This window comes from Poecilia reticulata, chromosome 16 (genome assembly GCF_904066995.2).
Source record: "Poecilia reticulata chromosome 16, P_reticulata-male-v2, whole genome shotgun sequence".
NCBI lineage: Eukaryota > Metazoa > Chordata > Actinopteri > Cyprinodontiformes > Poeciliidae > Poecilia > Poecilia reticulata.
The window spans coordinates 21,162,804-21,182,259 of NC_088845.1; the positions used below are offsets into that span (position 1 = coordinate 21,162,804).

The 19,456-nt window shown below is 39.4% G+C and overlaps 2 protein-coding genes across 4 annotated transcripts in view; both read left to right on the forward strand.

Moving 5' to 3' along the window:
• Nucleotides 1–4,293, forward strand: part of hivep3b (HIVEP zinc finger 3b) — a 49,487-nt gene extending 45,194 nt beyond the window's left edge. For all 3 annotated transcript variants that reach the window (XM_017309627.2, XM_017309626.2, XM_017309628.2), the window contains 2 exons: nt 336–994; nt 2,482–4,293. In XM_017309627.2, coding sequence (XP_017165116.1) covers nt 336–994; nt 2,482–3,135 — 1,313 coding nt within the window. In that variant the 3' untranslated portion in view covers nt 3,136–4,293. The remainder of the gene's footprint in view (nt 1–335; nt 995–2,481) is intronic.
• Nucleotides 4,294–6,003: 1,710 nt separating this feature from the next.
• On the forward strand, nt 6,004–15,121 carry LOC103478451 (endothelin-2). Its single transcript, XM_017309305.2, has 5 exons — nt 6,004–10,061; nt 11,200–11,356; nt 11,634–11,747; nt 12,916–12,969; nt 13,084–15,121. Exons 1-5 carry the CDS (start codon nt 10,004–10,006, stop codon nt 13,169–13,171), a joined length of 471 nt encoding a protein of 156 aa, XP_017164794.1. The 5' UTR covers nt 6,004–10,003; the 3' UTR covers nt 13,172–15,121.
• Nucleotides 15,122–19,456: the final 4,335 nt, after the last annotated feature.

Consider the following 19,456-nt stretch of genomic DNA (forward strand, 5'->3'; position numbering starts at 1 on the left):
CTGACGGTCCAGGCTGAGAGCGGCCAAGGACGTACCGACTCCTCCATTCACAAAGCTGCAGAAATAGTTTTTGAAAAGAGCTATTCAGTTGAATTCCAGCCTTTTTTATTCTTAAGTCTATTTATAACAGACTAGTTCACCTTCCACTGAAGGCTCAGTGGAAGGTGAACTGAGCCTTCATCACCCGTTTGGGTTTCTTTTCTTTTTTTTTTTATCCGAGGTTGTTCTGTAAAGGCTTTTTGAGTCTGTGTCACGATTTTCTGAATAGTTTGTGTGAATGCGACACGAAACGATTGAAAGTTTCTTGTGATTTTCTCCATCTGCTCAAACATCAGGCAGTGACGAGCGCGTCCTCGGCTCAGAGGAGCAGGGGGAGCATCAGTTCTCCGACGTGGAGGAGTCTGACGATGAGGATGACAACGATGATGAGGAAGAGGAGGATGAGGACGAGGAGGAAGAGGAGTCTACGTCCCACGAAGACCCGCCGTCCTCCTGTTCATCGGACACTCATCCGTCGACGGGAGGGCGCTCCAGCTGTGCACGGCGCTCGCAGCAGGGCACCCCCGATCCGGAGCCCGGTCCCGGTTCGGAGCCCGCCCCGAGGGGAGTCTGGCCCAGCAGACGGGCGGCCTCTCCGGGCAGGAGGAGGGCGCTGTTCTCGAGGCAAGGTTGGAAGGGCTCTCCAAGGGCCTTCTCCCCCAGCAGCGAGAGCTGCTCCCCCAGCCGCAGCCTCTCCCCCCGCCTGGAGCTGCCCTCGACGATTCGCAGCCTTTCCCCGAGGACCGAGTTATCCTCGTCTGGCAGACACATCTCGCCCTCCCCTGAGAGGAGGCCGTCTCCCGTCAGAACACATTCTCCTCTTCGTCCCGTTTCACCCAGCTGCTACCGACCGTCTCAAGTTCCAGCCTCTCCATCACCACTGGGGGCGCTGCACAGGACCCCCGGATACCTGCCCTGGGAGAGCCCAGGCACGAAGGGAGGCCATGTTAAACCGGTAAGTACTTTTTATTTTCATTTACTCTACGTACAGTACTGAACAAAAACTTTACATGTGTTGGTTTTGACTCTAAGGAGCCAGATTTTTCTATTTGTATTCAAAGTGCTCTTGAAAATATGTTAAAAATAAGATTTTTTTTTTAAGTCTGCCTTTTCACTAATTATCCACCAGGTTCTTTTATCTGACCAGGAACGCATGGCATATTGTGTGCTGTCTTCCAAAATAAATGAAAGATTGAGTCTTTGTAGGTAGCAAAATGTTTAAAGATCCTATTCAGTAGTTGGTATTTCATTTCATGTGATAGACCAATAAAGTAGCACATACATACTTGACAAAGGTAAGGAAATAAGCAGCCAAGAGAGCAAGGGTAGCTGTGGAGGAGCTACAGTGATTCACAACTCAGCTAAATTTGACTTTTAGGTAAAAGTGAAATGACAGGATACAACTAACAACTAAAGAAAAATAAACTTTAAGTATTACTTGAAGCTTTGCCTCAACAAACATGTGGGGAACATTGTGCTCCGGTCAGCTGAGACCAAAATTAGACTTTTTGACCGCCTTGATAAAATAATGTGCAAGAAAACTAAACTACAACACCCACATCCACCACATCCTTTAAGTGAAGAGTGGAGGTTAGTCATACTAAACATAGAACAAGGTGTTCTGGTCAGAAAAGGCCCAACATTTAATTTACTGATGAGTAAGAGAGTGTGGTGTAAAACACTACTCATCTTCCCGAATATGCCATACCCACAGTGAAGCATGGTGGTGGCAGAATCATGGTGTGGGGGTGCCTTTTCCTTTTCAGCTGGTACAATGAATCTGCTCAGATTGGACCAGAAGATGGATGGAGCTAAAAAAAAAGGGCGATCTTGGAAAAGAAACCTGTTAGAATCTGTCAAAGAGTTGAGATTTCCAGCAGGATGACAACCCCAAACATTCAGCCAGAGCTCCAGTCGACTGGTTCAGATAAAACCATGTTCAAGAATCAGAAGGGCCCAGCAAATATCCAGAGCTAGTTCAAATTGAAAATCTGTCTCAAGGTTAAAACTTTGTCACAGATATTATGATTGAGTTTGCTGTAAAATGTGCTTTTAAAAGGAGTTACGCCACATTTTCAGTGATAGAGCTTTGAAAATCCATGTACTATTTTCTATCTACTACTTTTGTGTGGGTACGTCATAAAAATTTAAAGAAAATGTACTGACATTTGTGGATGTAGCATTAGAAAATGTTCAAAAGATTATGAATTGTAGTTTAGAAAGTTTAGAATCGAGTTTAGTAGCCCTTTTTTTGCTGATTCATAGGTCTGAATTAAAAGGGTTCACAAACAGAACGCATTGCTGTAAAATAATCTGACATTTAGACTTATATTTTTATTCAGGGGAATAATCAATCTCTGATTCTTTTTTTTTCACTCTTTGCAGCCCTTTGTGTTCTGTCAGAGTTCGTGTTCAAAATTAAAGTGTTTGCTCCCCCTGCAGGAGAAAAGTGGCGCTGCAGGAGAAAGGCCAACATTGTCAGAAGCGAGTTTGTTCCCACCGGCTTTCCGTCTCTCCACCTGCGAGGCTTATCCCGGCCTCCAAGCAGCAGACAACATCTTTAGCCATCTGCCCATGCACTCCCAGCAAGCAAAGGTCCCCTGCCTGATGATACCCATCGGTGGGATCCAAATGGTACAGGCCAGACCGAGGTCCCACCCGACTACTCCCTCATCTCCAACGTCCCCCCCGCTGGAGGGGCCATCGCTGTCCCGATTTGAATCATACTGGGGCGGGACCCCCAGGACTCAAGGGCTAAGGACTCCTGGAGACACCGGGTGGGAGCACCAGGCAGCAGGAGCCAGCCACCACGCTCTTAGCACAGAACTTACTTTTTCCAAACTCAAGTTGGAGACCACAGACTCAAAGCAATATGGCAGCTCACACAGCTCCATCCGCCCCCACGGGTCTGCCACACAGACCAGGGAAGGTGGCGTTAGAGGCAGTCAAACTGGAGCGCCTCGCCTCGGAACAGCAGCCCCAGTAGCTTATCGTGCCATAGGAATCGCACCAGAGCGGGACGATCCGACGTCAAGCGATGATGCGGTAGAGGGAGACGGTGAAGAAGACTCGGCCACAACAGAACAGAGCACTTAGCAGTGTCGACACCTTGATGCACCTTGCATCCAATTTTGGTTTATTGGTTGCTACACTAGTCTTGTTTTTTTTATTATTATTACTATTATTATTGCTTTGTTTTGTTTTGTTTTGTTTTATACAGATTTCAATACTATTGTTAACTTAAATGTTTGGTCTTTGGCAATATTCAGGTTTGTTATAAAAAATGCACTTTTTCTGTGTGAAAATATTGTTCCTGTAAATCTCTATAAATATATACAAATATATATATCTATATATATATATATATATATCCTGTATCTAATTAGATACTGCTAATCTCAATGTCTATTTGAAAATGCTTTAAAAAAAATTTTAATAAATAATTATGAATAATAAATTTGTAAATGACCAAAATATTTCATTATTATAAAAAAAAAGAGACAATTTCCTTTTAGGTTGTTCAGTATTACTCAAATTGTAGTTTCTTGTGCCTTTTCTGTCCATTTTTGTGTTATTTTAAATGTAAACGTACACAAAGAGAAGGCTGTGAATTCAGTTTTATTATTTTTTATGTTGTTATGGAGGGTTAATATTTGGTGTTTTTTTTCTTCTGAGGGCCATTGCTTTATCGCCAAGGTAACTAGTCAAATCATGGGAGAACCTAAGGAGCGGCTGACACGTGTCAAAAGAATTGCACTGACGTTTTATTTTTATTACTGAATGCTTCAGATTATGTGTCTGTACAAGGGAGAATGCTCCTTATTTATTTTTATTTGATGACATTGAGCCTTATTATTTTTATTTTTGTTATTAGGGGTGGGGAGAAAAACTTTTTTGTTACATCTGTTTGACTTCTTCATCATGTTCTTATAACTTGAACTGGTGGTAAAGATGAGATATGAATGAATTTGGCTGGTACCAGAGGATCAAGTGCCCTGCAGATTTCACAGCAAAATTTGTAGTTGCTAAAAAAAATAATAACAATAACGACAATAATAAAACAAAACAAAAAAAATGCACTGGGCTTCAATGAGATTGTGCCTTTTTTTTATTTCTCACAGTCAATTTTGAGACACGAGTGTTTAAATACAGAAAGAAGATTGGACAGAATATTTCAAACATCTCTGATCATTTTTGCTGCAAACTTCACTTTAAAAGTTGTAAACAAAAAACACAATAAAGGATCAGACAATCTGTGGACAATGTAGTAATTTGTTTCACTAAAGTGTTTGTGGTTTATTAGACGGTTAGACTTATTAATCCACAGGGATTTTAAGAACAGAATATGTAGGATAGAGTGCTGTGGAAAAAAAGATTTACCACTTTGATTGTTTCTTAGCTAAACTCAAATGTTTCAGTTTATACAGTAAAATTAGATTCTATGATCAGACAAAAGATAACTCCAGGAAATGTAAAAAAAAAAAAAGAAGAGAAAAGCAGTTTTCAAACGATGATTCAATAAGATAAGAGAAAAGAAAAGGCTACTCACACCAACCTGGTCATGTGTGGAAAACACGTTTATCTCCTGGTTTAACTGCAAATTCCTTTGACCTAACATTTGAGTCATCATGGTGATATTGTGTCCTTCGGTAGATCGACCTGTCCTGGGAAGATTCAACGTACTTCATGTTCTCTCCTTTTGTTCAAAAGGATTGTATTGTGGTTCACTCCCAAAGCGTCTATCCGAACTGATCGATGTAAGGGATGTCAGAATCTAATCTTCAATTTCTTTGCTTTTTCAGGTCTTTGGGGGAAATTAAACCACAAAAAAATTAGATTAATTAGTTAATTAATTTTACAGAGGGTCATGTATATATATATATATATATATATATATATATATATATATATATATATATTTTTTTTTTTTTTTTAACCAAGCAGGTTTCTTCATTTGTTATGACTTGTGTTATCCTTTGCAAGTTAAAATTAGTCTATCTGAAAATTTAAGTGTGACAAAAGAAAGCGGGATTTGGCACAGTAAACTTCCTGCCATCCGCTGATTGGTCCATACTCGGAGAGCCTTCTTCTGATTAGCTACTTCACATAATGTGTGAAGTCTAGTTCATTTAATGTGGTTAATTGGGTATAGGACAGAGATCCGCAACCTTTTTGATAAAAATAATATTTTCTGCTTATTTATTAAATCTGGAAAATAAAGTCCAGGAGATGCAAAAACTACCTTCCCCCTAAAACCTTTTTTGAAGGAAGCAGAACTCTGGGTGTCCTTATTGTTGACAATGAGTGCATGCACCCCCACCTCTCACATTAAAAACACTTTTAGCCTGACAACTATGCTAATAATTAATCTTTTTTTTTGACAAATTATGTACTCACATTTCTCTTTCTTCTATTTTGAGAGTTTAAAAAAATTAACTACAGTAATGATAGATATATTGAAGTCAATAAATTAAAGCAATATTTTTTTTATTTTATTTCAGTTTTAAGGTTTTTTTGGAGGGGGAAAACTACAAATAAAATGGTTTTTGTTTATGCAAGCAGGCATTATTACATACTCACCCGAGCCACATTGTGCTCCAATTAATTTCAGTTCTGAGATAAACAGGTGACACATACATTACCAAAAACCAGCTTATCAAATCATAGCCCACACCAGGTTAAATAACCTGTTATAAAAATCCAGAGAGTTTCCGGGCCAAGTGGGTCAGCTGAACGGATCCCTCTGTAAATAAGTTCCAACAAAGTTCGGGTTTTTATTATGGATACACATTCACAGGGTCTGCTTGAGAAACATCAGCACTGCCACGCCTAAAATATCGCTTGTCATGCTGGGTCATCCAAATTCAAGTGTGCACACAATGTGCACACTTAAATTTGGATGACCCAGCATGACAAGCAATATTTTATTTCGCTTCATTTTCGTAACGCTAAACACAATGTTTAGCGTTACGAAAATGAAGCCCAGGAGTTTGAGCAAATCACTTAACTATTAACTTTTCACACAAAACCATCAGCAGCAGTGCTTCTGATTCACTTACGTCACGAGGAACGGCGTTTAGCAGCGGAGTAGGGCAGAGGTTATGGAAAGCTTGCATATAGGCACCTTATTTAAGTTTATTGATGAAAGGTCAAAAGATGATCTAATGACCGATCAGGTCATCCAAACAAAAGTACAGTGCAAAGATCACACAGCCGATAGGGTGAGTTAATGAGAGGTTGATGATATTTAAGAATTCCCCTTATAAATGATTAATAAATAGTTACTGAATCATTATTAATAACAATTTAAAGGATATGTACAGGGAGTTATAGTGAATTACTTCAGTAGTAAGAGATATGTTAAAAGGGTAAGTCAAATTGTAGGTCTGCAGCAGGATAAGAAAACTCGCTGACAGATGTTTTACAACTGTTTATTACTGGTTTATAAAGCAGCTCAGATAACAACAGCTCAATATTTGAACCCTTTACTGATGCTTTTCAGTGTGACTCAGATTAAGAGTGCCATGGTAATATTTTAAATTTTGCTGATCAAATCCAGTATCAATGTACATTTATATTATCTAAGTCATCATTTTTTATTGCTTCTTCTGCCACTGTAAAGCAATTTATTGCTTTCTTTAGACAATGAATGAGTGAAAATGTTTTACATTCTAGAAACACAAAAATAGATATTGCTTTTTGCTTCACAATAAAACACTTGAGTATGTGTTAGCAGCTACCAGAATGTGTATAAAGGGTTATTTAAAAAAAATATATAAATCATTTAAAAATACCAAACAAACGTTTTAGCATTTGATAAACAAAAATGAGGTTTATGCTTTTTTTATTTTATTTTTTTTCAGAATTTAAGATTACATAGAAGGGTTTTAACAAGCAAGAAGTCATTTAATTGTCAATTCATATGCTGTGAGAAATATGTAACAAAACTAAATTGTTCCCACTTAGCTACAGAAGTTTGACAAAGTAATATCTTCCATTTCACGTGACGGATCAAATAGCAGCATCTATTGATGCTCTCATTCTCTCGGTCTTCGATCAGCCATGTCTCTCCATCAGTGTCTGCTCAGATTCTCAATGGTAACCAACTGCTTCACTGGTCACTTAGTATTTGCAGCTTTTTTTCTCTGAAGTGTTTCTGTGTTTGGATGTGTAAAATGCTGCTAGCATTCTCCTCTTCTATGACTGACTATTTTGGCCTGGTTTTTCTGTTTGGCATCGTTTCTTTCCTGCACATTGCTATTGGAAGAGCTACTGGTGCCATTAACTACATCATTTCTACAGATTATACTTGCGGTTCTCCTCTGAACTGTTTCTCTCCTGAGCCACTAATGCGGCTACGTCTCTCATTAGCTCTGCTAAAAGGTTTCATTAAACATTTTCTCTCTTCCGCACAGAAAAGAAATTCACTCTGCTTCGGGTTACAAGTTCAACTCTTCACCCATTCTCCTCTGGAAAACCCATGTGCTAATCTTTTGGGGAAAAGAGCATCATTGTGGATGTATCTGCACGTAAGATCTGTACATTTATTCCCTGTGTTTCCGTGTGTGAGGGCTGGTATTTGCCTATCAGTGTGAACATGCAATGGCTGAACTGTCTCAGCAGGTCATGTGTGGGACACGACCAGGATCCCTGATCCCTGCTTGGATAAGTCGTCTTTGTATGTCACCGTCTACTGCGGACGGAGGGACTGGTTTAGGTAAATGTAGTTAAATCACCTGTTAAATTGAGATTGGGACTTTCCTAATTGACAGACATTACCTCTTCTTCATTTTTTCTGTTTCAAATTGATGAGCAAATTGTTGTCCATGAAGTCAGAATATTTAGACATATTCATCTTTTTAGTGTAATAAGCAAGTCACTGTGATATGCTTGGAATAGACTGATCAATAATATCTGTAAGAATAAGTCACATCATTTCAATTTCCTTGAGAGAAGTAAAATATCATTTATTTGACAAAATAGGCAATAACGCAATCATGAAAACTCTGACATTAACCATAGGAAAAAAAATGCTTTGTTGTTGCCAATTTGTTCCAATAAAAAATATCTTATTTTAATGGAAAGGAAGAAATAAAAATGTAGTCAGGATTACTGACGGGCATAAAGTTGCATCATTAGGTCTCATTCCTGAAGGGATCTTTATGCAACGCTGTTTACAGATTTCTTCTTGTTTTACTTTTGTTGTTACGTCTCAAATCATCAAATGGTTTTTCTCTTGTATCAGTGAAAGATCTTTGTAAGCAACTTTTTAATGATTTGATTTATTAATGGAAACGGAGCCCGTCTTTGTCGATTTACTACATTTGTTGTAAAACTGAATTATAATTCCTTTGCCACATCCAGTTCTTCCTGCTTGCAGACCTGTACAATCTGGCAACATGAAGTAGAGTGAAAGACTTTTAAACAAAACTTCAAAAAGGGAATTAAAACTCAAACCAATCACAATGAGAACAATTATTCACAAATAAAGAAAATGAGGAACAATCAGGAAATGTCCAACCAATCAAAGATACTGAGTGGATGAATCATTTATAAATGAGATTATATTTAAAAGAAAAAGAAAAAAGAACAACATCTAAAGCACTGCAGGCCTATCTTGCCTTGAAGTCAGTGTTAATGATTTAACAATAAGAGACAGACCCTGAAAAAATGGTTTTAAAGGCAAAAACTATTGTTGACCAAATAAATGCACTACAAACAGTGGAAATGACTGGACTGCATTCTGCAACTTCTGGTTAAAAACGTTCACAAACTTAAAAAAAAATTAGCAACATGTTTGCTAAACCCAGACATGGTAGTAATGTTTTGATGATATGGAGCCAAATTACTGTTCCAAGACTTATATAATTTCCCTTCATTGACTGAAGTATGAATTTTACACTCTATTAAAAAAATAAACACCAGCAAATAAAAAATCAAAACAAAGGTTTTGGTGTGGCCTCCCCAACTCTCATTGTTTCCAAACTAAAACAATCTTTTTGTTGAGTTTAGACTTTAGAGTAAGGGAAATTTTCTGCACAGTTATGTAAGACATATTGCCTGTCATCAGTAATACTTGATTAACTATCTTCTCACACAGGCCACATTTGGTTTGGAAAGGGTTTTTGTTGTTGTTTAATCAGTGAAATCCTGATTTGGAAACACTTATTCACATTTCTTCAGATTATCTTTGTCTGATAAAAAAAATAATAATAAAAAATGTGTCCCATAATCTGAAACAGATGAAAACACAAAAACAGAAGAAACTGTAAGAGTGAAAACACCTTTATGAAGCATTTTATTTAGACGTTAAATCATCACGAAATCAGTTTTTATCAAAGGTAACAAGTTAGAAAATAGTTAAACATTTGTTAGGTTTATTATTGCTTTGGCTTTTGTAATGTTTCCCAGTAAGCAATGTCAAGTTGATGTTGTTTACTGCAGCTGCAAAATATAATGAATATATATAAAACCTCATTAGAAAAGAAATAATTTTTTTAGAATCTTGTCCTCGTGAAAAAAAAAAAACCTAATTTGACGTTTTTCTGTTACAAAACGTTCTGCTTCTTTCCTCTAATCTCTTCCTTCATGTGCTTCCATCAGCCACGGTGCCACCACGTGGTTTTGAGATCATATCATCACTGTACAATAATCTCATGTTAATTTCCCCATTATTCCCCTGCCAAGATAATTCCTCAATCAGAATCCACCTACAGTCGTAAACGTCACTGACAACTGATATTTATCTGTGCCATTCAGAGGCTTCAAAGCCGCAGACATTCCTGGAATGTGATGCAGGTTTGAATGCCCAGGGGTCGAATGTGGCCGCCGTAGGAGGAGGGGGGAGTGGAGGAGGAGTGGTATAAAGGTCAGACAGCAGCAGTAAAACAAGCAGATCAGCAGCAGCAGCAAGTGAGCAGACAGTAGTTTCTCCCTCCAGAGGCTCATTTACAACACATCAGCCATGCCCACTCACAGCAGCCTTCTCCTTCTGGTCACTCTGTGGGCCTCAGTTCAGGACGGTAAGTTTTCTTCTTCTTCTTACATTTTATATTCAAAACATGGTTTCATTTAGAAATGATTATAATTCAGTTTTGGTATAAATTTTGCATGAAATCATATCAATCAATCAAATTTTATTTGTATAGCACATTTCAGCAGCAAGGCATTTCAAGGTGCTTTACATAATTAGAAAAGTAAATAAGTAAAATAAAAAATAAAAACAGCATGTGACATTGAATAAACAGTAAGAAAGAGATTTTTAAAAAAAGATTAAAAAAGATAAAAACATAGTTTTGTTGCGGAATTTAAGCGTATGTCGTTGCTGGACTCCGCCGGCCGTTAACACGGGTATTATCCAGGCCCCGTCGCCTAACAGGACAAGGTCTCCAACCTTGCAGCACCAGGCTCCGTCCACCTGTCACGTGAATTTTTTGCGTAGTCCTGCTAACAATATAGATGTGTTGATGTTCATTTGTAGCTGCTCTTTTGATTTTCCAAAAAAGCATTTTTCCCCACATCAGATTTTTTTAGAGCAAGCTTAATTGAGAAAAAAAAAAATTCAAAACATGTATTTATGGTATGCTAAAAATATTGCTAAAAGCAATCAAATTTTAAAACACTCACAAGACATTGCGACATCATGATGCAGCATTTTTTTTTTCATTTTTGCAAACTCATCTTCTTTCCACCACACTTTTAACAGTAAAAACTTTATAGATCAAAACATGAGAAATGTCGTCTCAAAATATGACTTAAATAACGTCTTAAAGAATCTGAAACACATGCCACAGAATCAAAAAACAAAATAACACCTTAACAGGTTTTTGATTTTAAATGTTGACATGTTTCAATCTCAGATCATTTCTACTTAATATGAAATTCATACTTTTTACTGATACTGATTTTTGTTTAAACATTTTTTTCAGTTCCCAAAGCATTTTTAAAATTGAACAGGAGGCAGAAATGTTAATATTATTTTTCATAAAGTGGTTCACTGCAATATTTAGAGAAATAAAGAAGAAAAGAAAGCTCTAATCCATTGAACGTTTATGGTAAAATAACTCAAAATAAAATGTAATAAAACTACCCTGTGGTGAAAGGTGAATGATCTTTTAGCTGTGTTTGCTCAGCCCCTCTGGTTTCGTCTGAACTCTTCAGGTTTGGGTCTCCCGGTTGTGAAACAGGCAGAACCAGAAGCCGTCGAAGGCGTGCGGACTCACCGGGTGAGGACCAAGCGCTGCTCCTGCAGCGAGCTGCTGGACACCGAGTGCCACTACTTCTGTCACCTGGACATCATCTGGGTCAACACACCCAGGTGGGCGACAGAAGACACATTCAATAGACACAGCAGTTTTTTTTTTTAATCTAGACTTCCAAAGACTCACAACAATGCCCTGAACTACTTGGATTCAAAACTAAAACATTCTAATGCTTCCAACTCTGAGCCTAAAAACCTCCGACTGACCCTCCTATCATTATCCGACTGACCCTCCTATCATTATTGCTGTACCATTAAACAAGGCACTTGCAAAGTAACAGAGAACAAAGTCTGCAGAAGTTTTATGTGACCCAGGTTGTCTTTGAATCTGCAGTAAGACAACAGTTTATGGCCTAGGCGGAGGCTTGCAGCGGCGCAAAAGGTCCGCCGGGCGCTGCACCTGTGCCCGGCTCGACGACAAGACCTGCACCGATTTCTGCCATTTCCGGTGAGTCGGGTGTCCACGCACTCACCAGCTGGAAGGAAACAGACTGCACAGGTAGTTAGCAGAAAGGAGGACAGGGAGTGGTAGGTTGCAAACAGAAGCTGGTTCTATATTTAGCCGAAAAGTGCCTCACGCGTTCTACATGTCTACAGGTGTGAGCATCAAAACAGTCCCGCTCAGGCCTGAAGGACTGGGTGCAGACTCAGAGTCTGCAAAAGGCTGATCTGGATTCGCCCAGAGGAAGCTCGTGCGTGGGAGGCTCTGAAACCTTTAGTCACATTCCCCAGAAATGACTGTACTGCACTGTACTGTACGCACCTTGAAACCAAGGAGACAGCGAGCAGAGTCATGCAGGGCCTTGCAAAGGTTCTTCCAACATTTAAATCTTAACCGATAGTTTTTTGTTTTTTTTTTTGTGTTGCAGCCACAAACTTCAATGTGCTTTATTGGGATCTTACATGATAGAACAGCACAAGGTAGAAAATGATGCAACATGTTTTTGAAAACCATCAAGGTGTGGCAGGTTTTCCATGGGTGGCTGGAAAGCGATTCCGCTGGCCTAGTTTCAAGCCTTTTCCAGGTTTTCTTCCTGGCTTCCTTTGTGTTTACCTCCATCGGTCGTCAAATCCGCTCTGACCTGCTTCCCTGTCTTGGCTGAAGACAAGAATCTCTATGTCATGATGAAGAAAGTGAACGCTCTCACTTTCTTCATAGTGAGAGTGTTCAGAGCGAGGTGCAGCGTTAGTTTCATTCCACAAACATAACATTGTCACCGTAAACCAAAAATTTTAATCTGGTTTCATCTGAGGACATCATCTTCTCCTGTAAAGGAAAGATTATTTATGTAGTCTGGAGAGTCGTTGTCCAGGCAACAGATCCTTCCACCTGAGCCGTGGATTTCTGCAGCTCCTTCAGAGTCAATAGGGATTTCTTGACTGCTTCCTGTATCTGCTTAAGTGATGCCAGCTTGGCCACACCACATGCAAATGTTCAATGTGTGTGATAGACTTTGTTAGGCGCTGTATGTGGGGCAGATGAATTGTGATACATTGATGCTTTAAAACTCAGAAATGATGCAGTTTTGAACGGATGACCGGACCGTTAGTGGACCTGTAAAGAGGAGAGAATTGCAGTTTGTGCTTGGATGACATTTCTGTTTCCTTGTTTGCAGTAATGAGATCCGGTCTGTGAAGAAGCCTCAGCTTGACATGCTCCACATCTTGAGGTGAGATTGAGAAACCATCAATAAAAAATAAAAAAACAAAGAAGCAACATAATTTTTCCCCCCCCTGGACTTATCACCGTTTGACTCTCTGACCTCTCCTCTCCTCTCTTTCAGAACGGCAGCCAATAACTCAAAGCGGGAAGTAGACTCAGGGCACGCAGGCGGAGAACAGTCATCGCAGGCTAAGAGGGAGAACGCGTGATGAACGGAGGGAAGCTGCAGAAGCAGTGAGAGCGCAAGAGAAAGAAAGAGGGAGCAGAAAGCGAGCACCTGAACAAATTCCACTCCTCCAGCAGAGAGGTCGCTAAGGGATGTGTTCGATCCGGGAAGGCCGCGTGTTGTTCTGTTTGTGCCTGCAACTCGAAAGCTGGAAGTACGTGCCCCAGGTCTACAGGTACACGTCGGAAACAGAAGGGAAGGATCAGGAGAGGTGGAGATGCAGCCGGGTTATTTTTAACTCTGGATGAGGGAACTGAAGCGACTGAGTCACAGGCCCTAAGAAAGAGAACGCAAGTTCGAATACAAGCATGGAAATATGGGACATGCATGGATTTTTTGTTTGTTTTTTTGTTTGTATTTACTTCAATGTAACCAATTTATTTTATATAATTTAAAGATTATATATATGAAATCTGTTAAATCGGATGAATAAACTGATTGATTGGCTGAATATAATATGTCAGTTATGAATTAGCCTTTATCATACGACTGATTGCTTAAGGGAATTTATTCTTTTTTGCTTTGGTAAATCAAACTTATATCTGTAAAGCATCATTAAAAGATCAATAAAAACAAGGTTAGACACACAGAAAAAAATCTACAATTTTGTTTTCCGTGCCAAAATAAATAAAGTAACTCATGAGAGGAGAAATTCAAAGGAACACAAAATCCTATTAGAGGAACATGTGTGATTCAATTGTGTGTCAAGCAAACACTTTTCTGGGTTCAAAAGAAGACCTTGCATGGGTGAATGGCTCAGGAATTTACCGCTTCACATCAGTAATGAGTTTACCTGCTACTCAGGGCCGTGTTATCACAGGGATCTGTGGAAAGAATGCTGCCATTTAGAAGTCGGGGGAAGCACAGAAATACCCTGTCACCCTGCGTTTTTCTTTGATTGCTTGCCCCTGCACACAGCGCGGGTGCACCTGAATATGCAAGCGAGGCCGACGGAGGTTCAAAACAAAAACAGCCGTCATGAACCGAGACGTTTTGTTTTTCTTGTTTGCTTTTTTTCTGACTGATCAGGCTGCAGAGACAAACAACAGCAGCTGACTGTTAAAGTGCATCTATTTTTAAGAAGTAGGTTGCCTTGCTTGCTTGACTGCATTTCAGGTCATTCTTTACATACATTGGGCTCTTCTTTGTAGAGACCCCCTGCAGCCATCCAGGCTTCCCTGACAGGCCTGAACAAAGCCACAGGCTGGCTGCTTTCAGCGCAGAAAACAATTAGAGTGTTCGCACGCAGACTGTGCTTCGCAACGCTTTAAGCGGCCATGACTACGCTCTGCATCACTGGTTGGTCATCCTGACACGGCGGCGTTGAGGGAAGTCTTTCTGTGGTAACTGGTAGGTTCACGCTGTTTGTTGTGGTTTTCTTTTTCTTTTCTTTTTTTCTCTCAGTTGCCAAGAGTCAGTCACACTGATAACACTATCAGAAGAACTGATTGTGTTGTAAAATGTGTTATGAGGTTGAAGAAGATATGTACATCTTAAAAAATAATAAATGATTATCCAAAGTGACGAAACACGAGCGCCTCGTTTCGCCTCAGGAGCCAAACTCTGTCCATGGTGCTGGGACAGCAGAGACACAGAAAAGCCCTGTAAAGTTGCAGGAACAGGTGGGAGCCGTCTTATGCTTCAGCTGCTTCTGCTGACGCCGCCTGGGGGCTTTCATTACACCAATGATTTAAATTAGAAAAGACAATCACATCAGTCAATGCAGGATTTTTCTTATGTTTCTGAAATGTCGTTCACATGAAGCTGTAAATGGATTATTTGGGTTATGAGGACATTGACACGGTTGCTTCTTTTTAGCTAGGAATTTTTAATGGAGTGTATTTGGAAAAAACACTTTTTATCCTCATTTAGATGAAGTCTGTTTCTGTTTGGGTTTCGTTTTGCCCCCTCGTGTTTCAGAGCGTGAAACAAATCTCATAAGCCTACATAAAAGTGAAAATACAGTTTCCATTTGATGATTTACTTAAGGAAAAATTCCTACGTTTATCCTTGCGTAAAAACAATATAAAAACAATAAAGAAAATATGGAATGTGCATATTCAGATTTATTTACACTGAGAGCAGTAATGCAGTTTTGAGAGTTGAGTGAATTCTGCAGTTTGTAAAGGCCTCATCACAAGAGAAACAATCCAAAGTGACTGATAAACATTTCCTAAATGCTTTTAGTGCGCCGCCTTCACATGTCCTCAGAAGGCTTTTTTTGAAGTGACAGCCAGCAGGCATTGATCACAGAGGGTGACGGTGTGTTCCCTCTCTTAAAATAGCCTCCTGTTTGCGACAAAAGATTTACCTTGTAAATGAGCTCCTATAAAAAGTCTTTAGGAAGATTTGGATTCATTTGAAAGCACAAATGTATCGGTCTACAAAATCACAAAAACATTTACATCACCTTGTCAGAGTGGTTGTTGCATACTTGTCAAAGTATTGATGCCTATTCATTTTTGCTATTTTTAAAACATTTGTCACAGGTCAAGGATAAAGTTGTAGGAACGTTGCACCCCCACAACAAAAGAAAGTGTTTTTGAAAGAAAGCCATTATAATATGACCTTTTTTAAAGTTTGCTATATGTTGTACGGAGGACACACGTGGCACAAAACTCTCTGGCATCAAAATGAATGCCGTACATCACCCTGAACGCCATCTTCATAACACAACATGGTGGTGGCAGCGTCATGCAGTGGGAATGTGTTTCTTTGACAGGGATCAGAAAGCTGGTCAGAGTTTATAGGAAGTAAATATAAGGCAGACCTGGAAGGAAACTCGTTGGACGTCGCAAAAGACCTGAGGTTTAGATTTCTACTTCCAGGTGGAAAAACATGGGTCAAATCTTGTATTAGTCTAAGGAAATAAAACTGGTCTGTTTGGACTCTTTCAATAATCAATCTGAAAGGGACAATTCCTTTTGTTAATCAGGAAGCTCTGATCGCATACTTTACAAAATATGCTGGTCTTAAACATAGCAGAAATAATCAAACAGTTTCAGGAGCATCATTGGTGGAATAAAAGAGTTACTGCCATCATTAAGGTCTTGTGAAAAAGGTTTTAGAGTGTGCAAGCATGTGTTAAAGTTCAATTAACAATTAAAACATTGCGATAGGCATGTTTGTATATTACGTTACATAAGTAACTTGATTTGTTTTGTAGTTTTCTTGCTGAAACAAGTTAACAGTTAATGTTGTATGGGTGAGATTGTACAAAGCTCAACATAGTTAATAACAGAACGGTCCTAAAATGCTGCACGTTATATTTCAGTATTAACATCAGATTGTTACTCTGAGATCTTGTGCCTGTGGCGGAGCAAGGGAAATTTTTGTTCATCGATTTATGTTCCTCTTATCTGTTTTACTGTGAGATACCAGAGTTCACAGAGTCAGCTGATAAAGGTTTCTAGATAAACAGAGCATAGGATCCTAATTCAGATTTTGCAGATTACATGAATTTCTTCATATTCTATCAACTGTTTACAGCAACGTCATGTTTCAGATTAAAATCGGTGGCCTGGTTGTTATATAATACGAATAAATACGGCTGTGTGGACTACCGTTGTAAAAAAATGTTTAAGACATTTCCGACTAAATTAACATAAACTAAACATCCAAAATAAAACTGAAGTCACTCAGGCCCAAAAAACCTTTTGAGTTTTTCCACACTTACAAGAAGGCACTGCACCATCAATGTTTCTGATTATCTGCAACACAGCAGAGATGTTAGCATGTTGTGCTTTTCATTTCAGCTCTTCTACACAAATTCATTAGATTTGATCTTTTAGATACAAACATTGCTTTCTTCAGATCACTTCTAAATACTCCTTCTGGGCCTGTTAAATTTCATCGTAGTAAAATCTTAACCTGCGTAGATAGAGGTCCAGACTTGATATTTATGTTCTGAAAACCTCCATGTGTTGAGGTAGAAAGCAGCCTGTCTAAATACCTGTCAGTTTATGTAAAAGTTCATCCAATTTAGAAATTCAGAACACTAAAATAATCCTTTCTAGTGCGTTCTCATGCAATTACTCATAACTTTAAATAGTGATTGTGCTAAACTCTGAATTGCAAACCCTTATCCACAAATAATTGACCCTAAATTGCTGCTAATTGATTTTTTTAAAAATATAGAGAAATCAATTCTTGTCTTTAAATTTGCGACAAATATTACTGAAGGGAAGAAAAAAAAATCTCCTTGGGACCGAATTTTGATAGATTATGAAACCGATTATGAAACATAATGATTCTGTACTCTAACAGAGGAATTAGTAAACCTGTATTATCCTTTTAACATGCTCACTTTATTTAGGTTGCAGTGTATCAGTACACTGGAAAGACGTATGCTGTTTTATAGTTCTTGCTTTAAAAGCATTAAGCTGCAGGAACAGCTGAAGAAGAAGATTATTACCAAAAGAAATGAAAGAAACTCCAGCGGTTTGGGAAGGATGTTGGTGGACAAGAGCAGACAGGAGATTCTGACCAGAAACTGAGAGAAAACCAGGAGTTTACATTACAGTGGTTTGGTGACAGTGATTTCCTGGATGAGCTGGATGGTTGATGGTAAATGGCTTCAACACATTCATACGCTAAAGATGTAAGTAGAGCGGTTCGGTAACCCACCGACTGTGGGGCGGACTCCTACCACCATCCCCACTGCCGAATACATTAGTATCTTGGAAGTGGGAAAGCTGAGCAAAACTCAGAGCAGGAATTGCTGCGCAGAAACGGACAAAGCCACTCAACACCAGGAAACTAAACAAACAAAGCAAAGCCGTGATAAAACATGACGTTTCCTGCTTTCCTCATTAAAACAGAAAAAGTCACAATTAAAGAAGGAAATGAAGATGAAATTGTACATTAACACAAGTAGCCAGTTATTACTGCTGCATTGTCATCTACCCATTTCCAGCTTGGTATTGTTTCAATGTTTTCTGCCAGTTATGCACTGAAATTGCTCTTTATCATTCCCGACACCTTTTGGAGTAAGATAAGCTTCCAAAATATCAGGTTTATCCGCCAGATTTATGGATTTCTAATCTATGAGAATTTGCACTCAGATTGTGACAGCTCGGGTAATGATCAGTCTGGAAACCCATAACGCTTGTGGTAAGCGGAAACTGGGTGAGATTTAATCTAATGGAATTTGATAACAAACCTATTAACTAGTTGCTCCACCCATGGCAACAACAGCTGCCATCGTCTTTTGCGTCACTGTGCAGGAACTTTGGCCGATTCTTTGCAACGTCGTTTTAATTCAGCTACGTTGAAGGGCTTTTCAATCGGAACGACCTGTTTGAGGTCATGCCTCGGCACCTCGGTCACCTTTGACCTGGCCTCATGAAAACAGACATTAGCACCCCATCACACTGGATTCAGTTGTCGACGTACTGTGCAATAGTACAAACAAACATGAATGCTTCACGAAATCTAAACAATGTCTGCATCTAAAAGTCACTTCCTAAACTATCCAGCACAACAATCTATTTGGGAACCACCTTATTGACGTTAAAGTGGTATTTTCAACTTCACATTAGTTTAAATGATTATTCCTGGATTTAAAAAAATAGCTATAAGCAAACTGCATCTTTGAGACAGGCTGGTAACGGATTGGTATCTGATTTAACATTTGTTTCATCTTCTGGTTTAGTTTAATGATTCATAATGTCATGTTTCTGGCCTGTCTGCCTGCTATGCTCTTCTCCTCATCAAGCTCATCTGGCTCACCTGCATTCTGCTGCGCTGGAGCACAATCAGGCTCATGTCCTCCACCTGCTCACCAACTGTTATATTCAGCTCTCAGGCAGGCAGACAGTGCCAGATTTTTGAAAGCCTTAGAGTGAGTAGACATCCAGCATTCCTTCCTGACCTGACCACGACCTCGAACTCTTTTTTGACCCTTGGATTTTCCTGCCTTGCCTTGCCCACGTCGGATTCTTCACTGGCTTCTGTTTTCTGGTCTCGACCCTGTTTCTGCCTTTTGACCTCTGCCTCCTGCCTCGCCCTTGGATATTGTCTGCCTGATATTACCTACAAGTGTCTGACCCTTTTTCCGCACCCTGACCACTGCTCCTCGTCTGACCCTCTGAGAGTTTGTTGCCCTGATCTGTCTGCCCCCATCCCTTGCCCTCCAAGCTCTGTCCATCCCTGGGTGTGCTACGGGCCGCTACCACTGTATTACCTGGACCTCTCTTTCCCCACTACACAAGGAAGGTTAGTGATCCTCTTTCTATTTTTTACCTTTGGCCTCCCCTCCCTAGAACCA